The sequence below is a fragment of the Calidris pugnax genome, unplaced genomic scaffold, assembly GCF_001431845.1.
Source record: "Calidris pugnax isolate Ruff unplaced genomic scaffold, ASM143184v1 scaffold106, whole genome shotgun sequence".
Lineage (NCBI taxonomy): Eukaryota > Metazoa > Chordata > Aves > Charadriiformes > Scolopacidae > Calidris > Calidris pugnax.
Window position 1 is genome coordinate 6,973 of NW_015090824.1, and position 12,498 is coordinate 19,470.

The window sequence follows — 12,498 nt, forward strand, 5'->3', positions numbered from 1 at the left end:
GCGGGGGTGGGGGCGCTGCGGGGTCCCGCAAAAACGGGGGGGACGGGAGGACCGCGGGGGTGACCGGGATGGGACGCAGGTACCGGGGCGGGACACGGGCAACGGGGGGGGATGGAGCCCCCGGGGTAGGACATGGGGACCGGGAGAGGATGGAGTCCCCAGGGGAGGATGGAGCCCCCTGGGCAGAAGATGGGGACCAGGGCAGGATGGAGTGAGTCCCCAGGCAGGATGGAGCCCCCGGGACAGGGCATGGGGACCAGGATAGGATGGAGTCCCCCAGGCAGGATGGAGCCCCCTGGGCAGGACACAGGGACCGGGGTAGGATGGAGCCCCCAGGGCAGGATGGAGAAGGATGGAGTCCCCGGGGGAGGATGGAGTCCCCGGGACAGAACATGGGGACCAGGGCAGGATGGAGCCCCTGGGGCAGGACATGGGGACCAGGATAGGATGGAGCCCCCAGGGGAGGATGGAGCCCCTGGGGCATGACACAGGGACAGGGGGACCAGGATAGAATGGAGCCCCCGGGACAGGGCACGGGGACCAGGGTAGGATGGAGCCCCCAGGGCAGGACATGGGGACCAGGGTAGGATGGAGCCCCCGGGGCGGGACACAAGGACCACGGTAGGATGGAGCCCCCAGGGCAGGATGGACCCCCCTGGGCAGGACACAAGGACTGGGATAGGATGGAGGCCCTGGAGCAGGATGGAGCCACCGGGACAGGACACAGGGACTCAGGTGGGATGGAGCCTTTGGGGCAGGATGGAGCCCTCGGGACAGGACAGGACTGCAGGATGTACAGCCCCATGGCCTCCCCGTGGCACCACTGGGGGTCCTGACCTGTCTGGTCACTGTGGGGACTCACTGCTCCAAGGGTGAGGTGTTGGGTACGTTCCCTTTGGGAAGGGGTTACCAACGGCTTTGAAGCTCATCCGTTGGACCAAGTTCACCCATGGCCTCCCCGTGGCACCACTGGGGGTCCTGACCTGTCTGGTCACTGGAGGATGGAGCCCCCGGGACAGGACACAGGGGCCCAGGGAGGATGGAGCCTTCGGGGCAGGATGGAGCCCTCAGGACAGGACAGGACTGCAGGATGTACAGCCCCATGGCCTCCCCGTGGCACCACTGGGGGTCCTGACCTGTCTGGTCAATGTGGGGGCTCACTGCTCCAAGGGTGAGGTGCTGGGTGTGTTCCCTTTGGAAAGGGGTTACCAACAGCTTTGAAGCTCATCCGTTGGACCAAGTTCATGGCCCTCACCCAGGTGAGCATGGCCCCCGGGGTGTGGTTTCCTTTGGGAGGTGGCTGCTTCGCTCGGGATGAGCGTTTCCACCAGGGCTGAACGTGAACACGATGTGGTTTCAGTGATTCACTCCCACCTGGAGCCCTTCACGCTTTGGTTTGAGGAACACTTTCATGTGGTGAAGTCTGCACCACCCCCTAATAGGGGCATCCTCCCTGATGCCCACCCACGGCACGTCCCGGTGTCGGTGCCAGCGTCCCTGCCCCTCTGATGGGGCTGGAGCTGGGGCACTAACTGGGGGGACTGGGTCTGGCTGGGAGGGAACGTGGTGGGAAGCTGGGGAGAGGCAGGAGCGGGCGGGAGAGTTTGTGTTGGATGCTGGAGCCGGGGCCGCGCGGGCGAGCCTGGGCACGCGGGGAGCTGCGCCTTGAATCATTTATTCCATGAGGTGAGGAAGTCTGAAAAATAATAATAATAAAAAAACCCAACAAACCAACCTCAAATAACTAACAAGCCAAATAAAACCCCATTGACAGCACCTTTCCTGGCAGCGGCGGTGCCCGTGGGGAGCGCCCGGGCTGACGGCACCGGCTGGTGAGCCCGGCGTTTCCGATGCCAGCTTCCTGCCCCGGCGCTGGTCCCAGCCCCACCTGCCCTTTCCTCTTGTCCCCCAACTTCTGCCCCACGTCTTCCCAGGCTCCAGCCTCGGGATTGTCCCCCGGCTGAGTCCCCAGCCACTTCCTACAGGGAACAGTGTCCTGTGCCAGGCTCTGCCCTGGGCTCCGGCCACATGTGACAGCTCCTGATGAGTTTGGACTTTTTCCTGAAGCTACACTTGTCCTGGGGCTGGGATTCCCAGCACAGCTGAGGAGTTAGGTGCTCTGTCCCCACCGTCCCCGTGCGTAGCCCGGGGGGTTGGTGTGTTTGGCAATCCCCTCTGCTCTCCAAGGACAAATCGGCCATGCGAGGGCCCGTGTTTGCCCGGGGTCAGGGTGTGGGACCTGCGGGCTTTGGCAGGTGCTTGTGGAATTTCTTGCAGAGAGGGCCATGGCAGGGAAGTCAGCAAGGAGGAGGACACGGTGTCGGCTCGGTGGCTTGCCCCACATCTCCCCAGGGCTGCACCATCCCTGCTGGGCATCCCCCAGGGCGGTGGGGAGGAGGATGCTGCTGCCCTGAGCTCCCCCCTTCTTGCTGCTGCCGGGTTTGGGGGGCTGTTGGCAGCCCTTGTCCCCCTCCCTGTGTCTGTGGGAGCATCGTGTGCTCCCACCACGGGGCTGCCATGGGCGGCTGTGGGACACGCTGCCTAATTAGAAGCACGTTCTCCGGCGGGGATCCCTGCCTGCCCCGGGAGGGCCCAGCCTGCCATTATGGCTTGTTGTACAAAGCTGCAGCCCAGCAGAAAATGATACGTTTCCCGGCTGCTTTTTCTGTCCCGGGATCTGCAGGGAGGGCTGAGCTCCCCAGGGGCAGGAGCTGGGCTGAGCCTTTGGAGTTATCCCATGTGTTTCACGGCTGTGTTTTTGTGGAAAGCGGGGTTGGGGGACAACCCCGGGTCACTGATGTGTCTGCCTTCCCTGTTGGTGCCCCTGCAGGTCCTGGTGAGACCCGTTGGCAGGGCACGGTGATGCCAGTGGCACGGTGCGGTGCTTTGCTCTCCGTGCTGGTAGCGTGGCTCTCCTGCACTCCCATCTCCCTCTGGGCAACCTAAACCCGTAATTTCTTGTCCTAACCGCTGCTCCTGCCTTCCCTCAGGCTGTAGCTCCCCTGCCCCATGTCTGTCCTCCTCCCCGTGGCCCTGACAGCACGGTGGGCACCCAGAGCCGGGTCACACCGAGCCCCCTGGGGCTGTGGGAGAGGTGGGGGCATCGAGGACCTGCCCCAATCCCGCTGTGGTGATGATTCCCCACTGCCTCCGGGCCCTTCCCCGGGCGCAGGGTGTATCCCAGGAATGTTTTCTTTCCTTGGGCGGCAGATGGGAGCGCACAGGGTCTGCTCTGTGCCCTGTCCTGGGCTGCACCCCGGCTGACCGCAGCGGGGGGGGCAGCGGGGCCGGGCTCGCCCTCGCTCATTAGGGCTGTACTTTGAAACCAGCAGCTCTGCAGCCCGTGGTGGGGCCTCCACAGACGTGAGGGGGTCCCCGTGGCCGGGTAGGTGGTCGGTGAGGAGAGCCAGGGCTGGCCAGGACACCCTGGGCTATGTTGGGGGGGGTCCCACTGGCCCCAGCTGCTGCTGGGGATGGAGAGGGACCTGCTCCCGTGTGCCCCGTGGGAGAGGATGGGGGGACAGGGATTATTTGGGGCTGACGCTGGGTTTCCTTCTGCCAGGTTTCCTGCTCTCGTGGAAGGAGCTGGGGGTTGCAGCCCCCCCCAGGCTGCTCGTGCCCATCCCTCCGGCCAGGGACCATGGCAGATACTGAAGACCCCCTTCGCGGCGATGCCGGGGAGGGCCTGGGGGATGATGGGTCCCTCCAGAATGACTCCTTCCCCCTCTCCTCACTGGCCAACCTCTTTGAGAGCGAGGACACCCCGTCCCCCGCCGAGGCTGCCCGGGGCCCCCCCGGTGCTGGGGATGGCAAACAAAACCTCCGCATGAAATTCCACGGCGCCTTCCGGAAAGGACCCCCGAAGCCCATGGAGCTGCTGGAATCCACCATCTACGAGTCGGCCGTGGTCCCTGGACCCAAAAAAGCCCCCATGGACTCTCTCTTCGACTACGGCACCTACCGCCACCACCCCAGCGAGAACAAGCGCTGGCGCAGGAGGGTCGTGGAGTGAGTAGGGGGGGGGTGGCCGTGCACCCCGGTGCCGGTGGGGGGGTTTATGGCAGCAGAATGTGGGGGTGCCAGGCAGGTGGGGACAGGGACAGACCCCCCCCACCACCGCCGTGGCTTCTGGAGTGGCATTTTGGGGTGATTTGTACAGCGGGTGGCACGCAGGTGGGCCAGCCCCCCCCGAGCTGGTCGCAGGGGCAGCACTGGGGCTGTGGCGTGTTGTGGTGTGGGTCTGCAGCCCCACGGTGCCGTGGGGCCGGGAGCGTGGCTCCCCTTCCCCCTTGTTGGCCCCGTGAAAGAGGCTCTGTCCGCCCAGGCCGCTCCCCTGGCCCGTGAGGACGTCTGGCTCCCCGGCATGAAAGGGCTTTTCAGGAGGGCCTCCACCCTCCTGCGCCAGGAAACCGGAGCCCGGGGGGGGCCAACCCGCCGCCGGGCACACAATGCCCCTCTGTGCCGGGCACCTGGGGCGGCTGCCGTGGCCCCCAGCCACCGTCCCCACCCCGGGGGTGCAGCCTGGCTCGGGGCAGAGGGGTGTCCCTGTGCCCCCTGGGGGAGCTCGGACCCCTGGGTGGGCAGGGATGTGGGTGGGTAGAAGGGGGCTGGTGTGCCCCCCGTGCCCCCAGCCCCAGAGATCTCCGTCTGGGGCAGCCACTGTCCCTCCTCCCCCTATTTTCCGGTTGTCCCCGGTCCGTCCCGCTGCCACCGACTGCTCCGACCGGTTTGGCTTCACCCGCGGCGCTGGAGCGTGGCCGGGCCCACGGCACAGCACGGCTGGGGGCCCAAAATGCTGCGGTGCCCAAACAGGAGCTGGCAAGGAACCCACCAGCCCCGGTGACTCATACTGGGAGCAATGGGTTGCCGTGGGTGGGGAGACTGCCCCAGCCCCGTGGGTGACCCCAGCCGGGCCCCCCCCCCCCCAGTGCAGCTGAGTCACCTCAAGCTCATTGCACGAGTGGGAGATGGCTCTGGTCTCCATCCAGAGCTGCTGTTCTTCCCGCAGGAAGCAGACACCGGGCGCGAAGGGGCCGGCTCCCAACCCACCCCCCGTCCTCAAGGTCTTCAACAGACCCATCCTCTTCGACATCGTGTCCCGGGGGTCCCCGGCTGGCCTGGATGGGCTCCTCTCCTTCCTCCTCACCCACAAGAAGCGCCTCACGGATGAGGAGTTTCGAGGTGAGCACCTGGGCTTGCACCCCCCAGGGACCGGTGGTCCCCGTGTCCCCACGGTGATGGTGATGCACAGCCCTGGCACGAGGGGCTGTGGTGTGAACTGCCTGGGATGAGCTGGGCATTTGGCCAGGGAGTGCAGGGTTGTGGGGCTGGGCACCCCCATAGCCTGGGGGGGGGTTCACCCCAGTCCCCCCCCCGGCCCTTAACACCTTCTGCTCCCAGAGCCCTCCACGGGGAAGACCTGCCTGCCCAAGGCGCTGCTCAACCTGAGCGGGGGCAGGAACGACACCATCCCCCTCCTCCTGGACATCGCCGAGAAGACGGGCAACATGCGGGAGTTCATCAACTCGCCCTTCAGGGATGTCTACTACCGAGGTAGGGGGGCTTGGGGCCACTGCTGGCCCTGCCTGGGCATGGGACATCCTGTGGATGTTTGGGGACTGGAGCAGCAGGGATCCTGAGCAGGATGGAGGATGCTGGAGGGCTTGGGGACCAGAGCATTGAGGACCCCGGGGAGGATGGGAGATGCTGGGGGGCTTGGGAACCAGAGCATTGAGGACTCTGGGGAGGATGGAGGATGCTGGAGGGCTTGGGAACCAGAGCATTGAGGACCCCAAGGAGGATGGGAGATGCTGGGGGGCTTGGGGACCAGAGCATTGAGGACCCTGGGAAGGATGGGAGATGCTGGGGGGCTTGGGGACCAGAGCATCAAGGACCCCAAGGAGGATGGGGGATGCTGGGGGGCTTGAGGACCCGAGCATTGAGGATGCTGGGGGAGGTGGAGGATGCTGGAGGGCTTGGGGACCAGAGCATCGAGGACCCTGGGGAGGCAGCGGGACTCGGGGCAGGGGGTTAGGAGCCCAAGGGAAGTCATGGGGTGAGGTGGGGGCTGACGGGTGCCAGCATCTCAGGTCAGACAGCCCTGCACATCGCCATCGAGCGCCGCTGCAAGCACTACGTGGAGCTGCTGGTGGAGAAGGGAGCAGACGTGCACGCCCAGGCCCGCGGCCGCTTCTTCCAGCCCAAGGACGAGGGTGGCTACTTCTACTTTGGTGAGCAGGGAGGGAGCTGGTGGGACACGCGGGGGGACACCGAGTGAGCCCTGGGGACGGCCCTGTGGTGGGGTGAGGGTGATGGGCGCCCAAACGACGTGCTGTCCCCCCAGGCGAGCTGCCCCTCTCGCTGGCCGCCTGCACCAACCAGCCCCACATCGTGCACTACCTGACGGAGAACGGGCACAAGCAGGCGGACCTGCGGCGCCAGGACTCCCGGGGCAACACCGTGCTGCACGCCCTGGTCGCCATCGCCGACAACACCCGGGAGAACACCAAGTTCGTCACCAAGATGTACGACCTGCTCCTCGTCAAGTGCGCCAAGCTCTTCCCCGACACCAACCTGGAGGCTCTGCTCAACAACGACGGTCTCTCCCCCCTCATCCGGGGGGGACCCAGTGAGCCCCGGGGACGGCCCCGTGGTGGGGTGAGGGTGATGGGCACCCAAACGATGTGCTGTCCCCCCCAGGCGAGCTGCCCCTCTCGCTGGCCGCCTGCACCAACCAGCCCCACATCGTGCACTACCTGACGGAGAACGGGCACAAGCAGGCGGACCTGCGGCGCCAGGACTCCCGGGGCAACACCGTGCTGCACGCCCTGGTCGCCATCGCCGACAACACCCGGGAGAACACCAAGTTCGTCACCAAGATGTACGACCTGCTCCTCGTCAAGTGCGCCAAGCTCTTCCCCGACACCAACCTGGAGGCTCTGCTCAACAACGACGGTCTCTCCCCCCTCATGATGGCTGCCAAGACCGGCAAGATTGGGGTACGGTGACCCCCCCACACCCCACACCCCAAGCTGGGACCATGCTGTCCCCGGCTTCAAGGGCTGAGCCCCTGTTAGCTCTTGGCTGAGCACTGTCACACTCACTGCATGTCCCTGCCTGCACGGCTTCCCTCTGCAGATGATGCTGGAAACCTGACGTGCGGCCTGTTAACCTGGCTAATTAACCTTTCCCCAAGCACGGCTTCCCTCTGTAGATGATGCTGGAAACCTGACGTGCAACCTGTTAACCTGGCTAATTAACCTTTCCCCAATTAACCCCAGGTCTTTGGCTCATCTCATCCTTTCCCCTCATCCTCCAGCTCTGTGTGTGTGTGTAGGGGGGTTGTGTTAAAAATGCAGAAGCTGGAGCATCCTGGGGGGCTGCCCACTGCGACAGTGTCCCTGCACCCCAGGAGCACCCCAAGGGTGCAGGGGGTGGGTTGGGGTGTGCAGCAGCAGGAGAGGATGTACCTGGGGTGGGGTGGGAGGAGGTTGGGTACAGGTTGGCCCATGGTGAGTTGGGTACAGGTTGGCCCATGGTGAGTGGTCCTCCCTCCTGCAGATCTTCCAGCACATCATCCGTCGGGAGATCACGGACGAGGACGCCCGGCACCTCTCGCGGAAGTTCAAGGACTGGGCGTACGGCCCCGTCTACTCCTCCCTCTACGACCTCTCCTCGCTGGACACCTGCGGGGAGGAGGTGTCCGTGCTGGAGATCCTCGTCTACAACAGCAAGATTGAGGTGTGTGTGTGAGTCGGGAGGGTCTTGGGGGGGGTCCACAGGGCCAGCTCCCCACTGACGGTGCTCGTGTCCCACCAGAACCGCCATGAGATGTTGGCGGTGGAGCCCATCAACGAGCTGCTGCGTGACAAGTGGCGCAAGTTTGGGGCCGTCTCCTTCTACATCAGCGTGGTTTCCTACCTCTGCGCCATGGTCATCTTCACCCTCGTCGCCTACTACCGCCCCATGGAAGGCACCGTGAGTCCCATGGCACCGTGGCACAGCCCCAGGGGCCAGCTCCTCCTGGCCAGGGGGGTTTGTTGGGTCTCTGCCCCAAGCAGCCCTGGGATGGTGGAGCAGCTCAGCTCTCTCCTCTCCTCTCCCCACAGCCCCCCTACCCGTACACCACCACCGTTGACTACCTGCGCCTGGCTGGGGAGATCATCACCCTTCTCACCGGCATCCTCTTCTTCTTCACAAACGTCAGTGTGGTGAGGCAGGGGGTCCTCCCGTGGGATAGCTGAGCCCTTGTGGTCTCCATGCAAGGAGAGACTTGAGGGTGACAGCCCCGTGTCCCAAGGCATCAGCCCCTGCTGTGATGCCCCCTGGACACCAGGAACCTGCTATGGTCTTCTGACCTCCTCCCAACCTCTCCCTCTCGTCCCCAGATCAAAGATCTGTTCATGAAGAAGTGCCCAGGCGTCAACTCCTTCTTCATAGATGGCTCCTTCCAGCTGCTCTAGTAAGTGGGGAACCCCTGGGGCCACGCTGAGCCACAGCACCCCCGGGCTTGAAAGGGCTGGTTGCTGGTGGTGGCTGTGGGTGTGGGCTCTGACACCAGCTCTCCTCCAGCTTCATCTACTCGGTGCTGGTGATTGTCACGGCGGGGCTGTACCTGGGTGGCATCGAGGCATACCTGGCTGTCATGGTCTTCGCCTTGGTCCTGGGCTGGATGAACGCGCTGTACTTCACCCGGGGGCTCAAGCTGACAGGGACCTACAGCATCATGATCCAGAAGGTCTGGTGGGGTTGGAGGATCTTCTCCTTCTCCAGCTGGGCTGATCCCACTATGGGTGTGTGGCCCAAAAGGAGGGTTCTCCATGCTTTCTTTAGGGTCTCCATGCTTTCTTTAGGTCCAGCACATCTCACCCCCTTCTCCATCACTTGCAGATCCTCTTCAAAGACCTTTTCCGCTTCCTCCTGGTCTACCTGCTCTTCATGATTGGCTATGCATCAGGTAGGCACCTGGCTGATGAGATGGGGCTTGGGGGAAGGACGAGCCATGGCTAGGCAGGGGGCTGTGGAGGCCCCGTTCCATCCCACCTGCCTCCTCCTCTGGTGGAGAGGGGCTTGGCTGGCATGGAGCCACACATGGGCCTTTTGTGGGCTCCATCCTCGCCACTGCCCCTGCAGACTCACCGTCCCTGTCCCTTCTCCCCCAGCTCTGGTGTCCCTCCTCAACCCGTGTCCCAGCAGTGAGTCCTGTGGTGAGGAGCAGTCCAACTGCACGGTGCCAACCTACCCCTCCTGCCGGGACAGCCAGACCTTCAGCACCTTCCTGCTCGACCTCTTCAAGCTCACCATCGGCATGGGCGACCTGGAGATGCTCGAAAGCGCCAAGTACCCCGGTGTCTTCATCATCCTCCTTGTCACCTACATCATCCTCACCTTCGTCCTCCTCCTCAACATGCTTATCGCTCTCATGGGTGAGACCGTGGGCCAAGTCTCCAAGGAGAGCAAGCACATCTGGAAGCTGCAGGTACCACCCCAAGCTCCATCAAAGCAGCACCACCTTGGGTGAGGGACCCCCATGCCTCCATCCCCAAGTGGCTGAGGGGTCCCTGGTGTCCCTGGCAGTGGGCCACCACCATCCTGGACATCGAGCGCTCCTTCCCTGTGTTCCTGCGGAGAGCCTTCCGCTCGGGGGAGATGGTCACCGTGGGGAAGGGCACCGATGGGACCCCCGACCGTCGCTGGTGCTTCAGGTAAAGGCAGGTGCCCTGGGGAGCTGGGGACCAGGAGCAGTGGAGACTCTCCCACCGCAGTGAGGAGCATTTTGGGGTGCTGGCGTCATGTGTTCATTTGCCGGGTAGTTTGTACTAACCTGGGGGCAGGTGGTGGGATGGCAGAAGGACGCAGGAGCTGCCGCCTTGGCTCCCAGCCTCTCCGTGCAGCTCCTCAGGGTCTGACCTTCCCCTCAGGGTGGACGAGGTGAACTGGTCCCACTGGAACCAGAATCTGGGCATCATCAGCGAGGACCCAGGCAAGAGCGACACGTACCAGTACTACGGCTTCTCCCACACCGTGGGGCGGCTGCGCAGAGGTGAGTGTGGGCTTGGACCATCCTTCGGGGGCTGTGGGGAGGTGAGCACGGAGGTGGGCTGAGAACATCCCTCAGGAGGCTCTTTGCAGCCCCTGATGAGCCCCAGGAGCAGATTTGCTTTGGGGGCAGGGTGGTGTGGGGCTGACCACCAAGTGGGGAGCAGCCCCAGGTTCCTGGCTCTGCCAAAGCCCCCACCGTCTTCGCAGATCGTTGGTCGACGGTGGTGCCACGCGTGGTGGAGCTGAACAAGAGCTGCCAGCCCGAGGAGGTGGTGGTGCCCCTGGGGACGGTGGGGACAGCGGAGACACGGGAACGGCGGCACGGCCAGGCCTCCAACTCCCCGCTTTAGCGCGGCGGCCGACGGACTCCACCACGGCCCCGGCACGGCCAGGGCACCTTCCAGCAGAACCATGGACTGGGTTGGATGGTGCTTGTCTGCTCCTCAGGGATTTACGCAGCCTCCATCCCTCTGGTGGCCACCGTCCCAGGGGGTGTCCAGCCTGGACGGGAGGTGTTCCATCCCTCTGGTGGCCACCGGCCCAGGGGGTGTCCAGCCTGGACGGGAGGTGCTGGGGGGGTCTCCGGTTTGCACAGACGGGCTCCAGTGCCACCGCTTCGCTTTGCCACCCCGGGGCCCTCGGCCGTGCCACACCGAGACCCTCGTGCCGTGGGCCCCCTCTGCCCACCAAGGGTTTTTTTTTTTGCCACACGTTTTTGCACAAGATTTATACGACTATTTATTTAGTAATAAAGACTGACCTGCCACCACCTCCTCCTCCTCCTGGCACGGGCTGATTCCAGCTGGGAGAGCATCGCTGCGGGCACCGGGAGGGTGGCAGGACCCTGTCCCTGTGCCGTGCCATGCTGGTGGCCCCCCAGCACCCTGAGCTCACACTCCTCCACAGATGGACCCTCCTGTGGGACTCCGTGCTGCCAGCCTGGTGGGGCACCGTGATGCTGCAGAGCAGGCACGGGACACGCAGCAGAGCGCCCAGGACGGGCAGGGCTGTGCCAGGTCATGGCTGGCTGCAGCACCCGGCGCTGCCCTCACAGCCCTGGAGATCCCGGCCCTGGCACCACCACACTTCTCTGGTGGTGGACGGCCAGTGGTGCACGGCTGTGATACGCTGGTGTGGTGCACAACTGCAGCACATGGCTGTGCTGGATGGTTGTGGTGCACGGCTGTGGTGCATGACTATGACACACGGCTATAGTGCACAGCTGTGGTGCATGGCTGCAGTGTAGAGGTGTGGTGCACAGCTATAGTGCATGGCTGTGGTGCATGGCTGTAGCGTAGGGGTGCAGTGCACAGCTATAGTGCACAGCTATGGTGCACGGCTGCAACGTACAGGTGCAGTGCACGGCTGAGGTGCATGGCTATGGTGGATGACTGTAGTGTACAGGTGCAGTGCACGGCTATAGTGCACCAGCTATGGTGCATGGCTGCAGTGTGCGGGTGCAGCACATGGCTATGGTGCACAGCTATGGTGAATGGCTGTAGCGTAGAGGTGCAGTGCATGGCTCTGGTGCACACTGCAGTGCACAGATGCCGTGCATGGGTGAGGTGCATGGTTATGGTGGATGACTGCAGTGTACAGGTGCAGCGTGCAAGGCTGAGGTGCATGGTTATGGTGGATGATTGTAGTGTAGAAGTGCAGTGCACGGCTATAGTGCACAGCTATGGTGCATGGCTGCAGTGCACAGCTATGGTGCACGGCTATAGTGCACGGCTGTGGTGCATGGCTGCAGTGTGCGGGTGCAGCACATGGCTATGGTGCACAGCTATGGTGAATGGCTGTAGCGTAGAGGTGTGGTGCATGGCTATGGTGCACAGCTATGGTGCACGGCTATAGTGCACGGCTGTGATGCATGGCTGCAGTGTGCAGGTGCAGCACACAGCTAAGGTGCACAGCTATAATGCACGGCTATGGTGCACAGCTATGGTGAATGGCTGTAGCGTAGAGGTGTGGTGCATGGCTATGGTGCACGCTGCAGTGTACAGATGCAGTGCACGGCTATAGTGCACAGCTATGGTGCATGGCTGCAGTGTAGAGGTGCAGTACATGGCTATAGTGCACGGCTGTGGTGCATGGCTGCAGTACACGGCTAAGGTGCACAGCTATAGTGCACGGCTATGGTGCACAGCTATGGTGAATGGCTGTAGTGTAGAGGTGTGGTGCATGGCTATGGTGCACGCTGCAGTGTACAGATGCAGTGCACAGCTATAGTGCACAGCTATGGTGCATGGCTGCAATGTAGAGGTGCAGTACATGGCTATAGTGCACGGCTGTGATGCATGGCTGCAGCGTGCAGGTGCAGCACACGGCTATGGTGCACGGCTATGGTGCACGGCCGCAGGGTAAAGGTGCAGTAGACGGCGGCAGTGCACAGCTGTGGTGCACCACTATAGTGCACGGCCGCAGCGCAGAGCTGCCGTACCCGGCTGCGGTGCGGGG

At 63.8% G+C, this 12,498-nt stretch overlaps 1 protein-coding gene across 1 annotated transcript; it reads left to right on the forward strand.

The window, feature by feature from the left end:
* Window positions 1-3,609: 3,609 nt before the first annotated feature.
* Window positions 3,610-10,758, forward strand: TRPV4 (transient receptor potential cation channel, subfamily V, member 4). Its single transcript, XM_014940023.1, has 16 exons — window positions 3,610-4,008; window positions 5,009-5,181; window positions 5,401-5,553; window positions 6,090-6,230; window positions 6,700-6,998; window positions 7,561-7,740; window positions 7,819-7,977; window positions 8,109-8,201; window positions 8,388-8,461; window positions 8,572-8,737; window positions 8,890-8,956; window positions 9,162-9,478; window positions 9,577-9,704; window positions 9,921-10,042; window positions 10,249-10,553; window positions 10,609-10,758. The coding sequence occupies exons 1-15, from the start codon at window positions 3,641-3,643 to the stop codon at window positions 10,389-10,391; spliced, it is 2,583 nt and encodes an 860-aa protein (XP_014795509.1). The 5' UTR covers window positions 3,610-3,640; the 3' UTR covers window positions 10,392-10,553; window positions 10,609-10,758.
* Window positions 10,759-12,498: the final 1,740 nt, after the last annotated feature.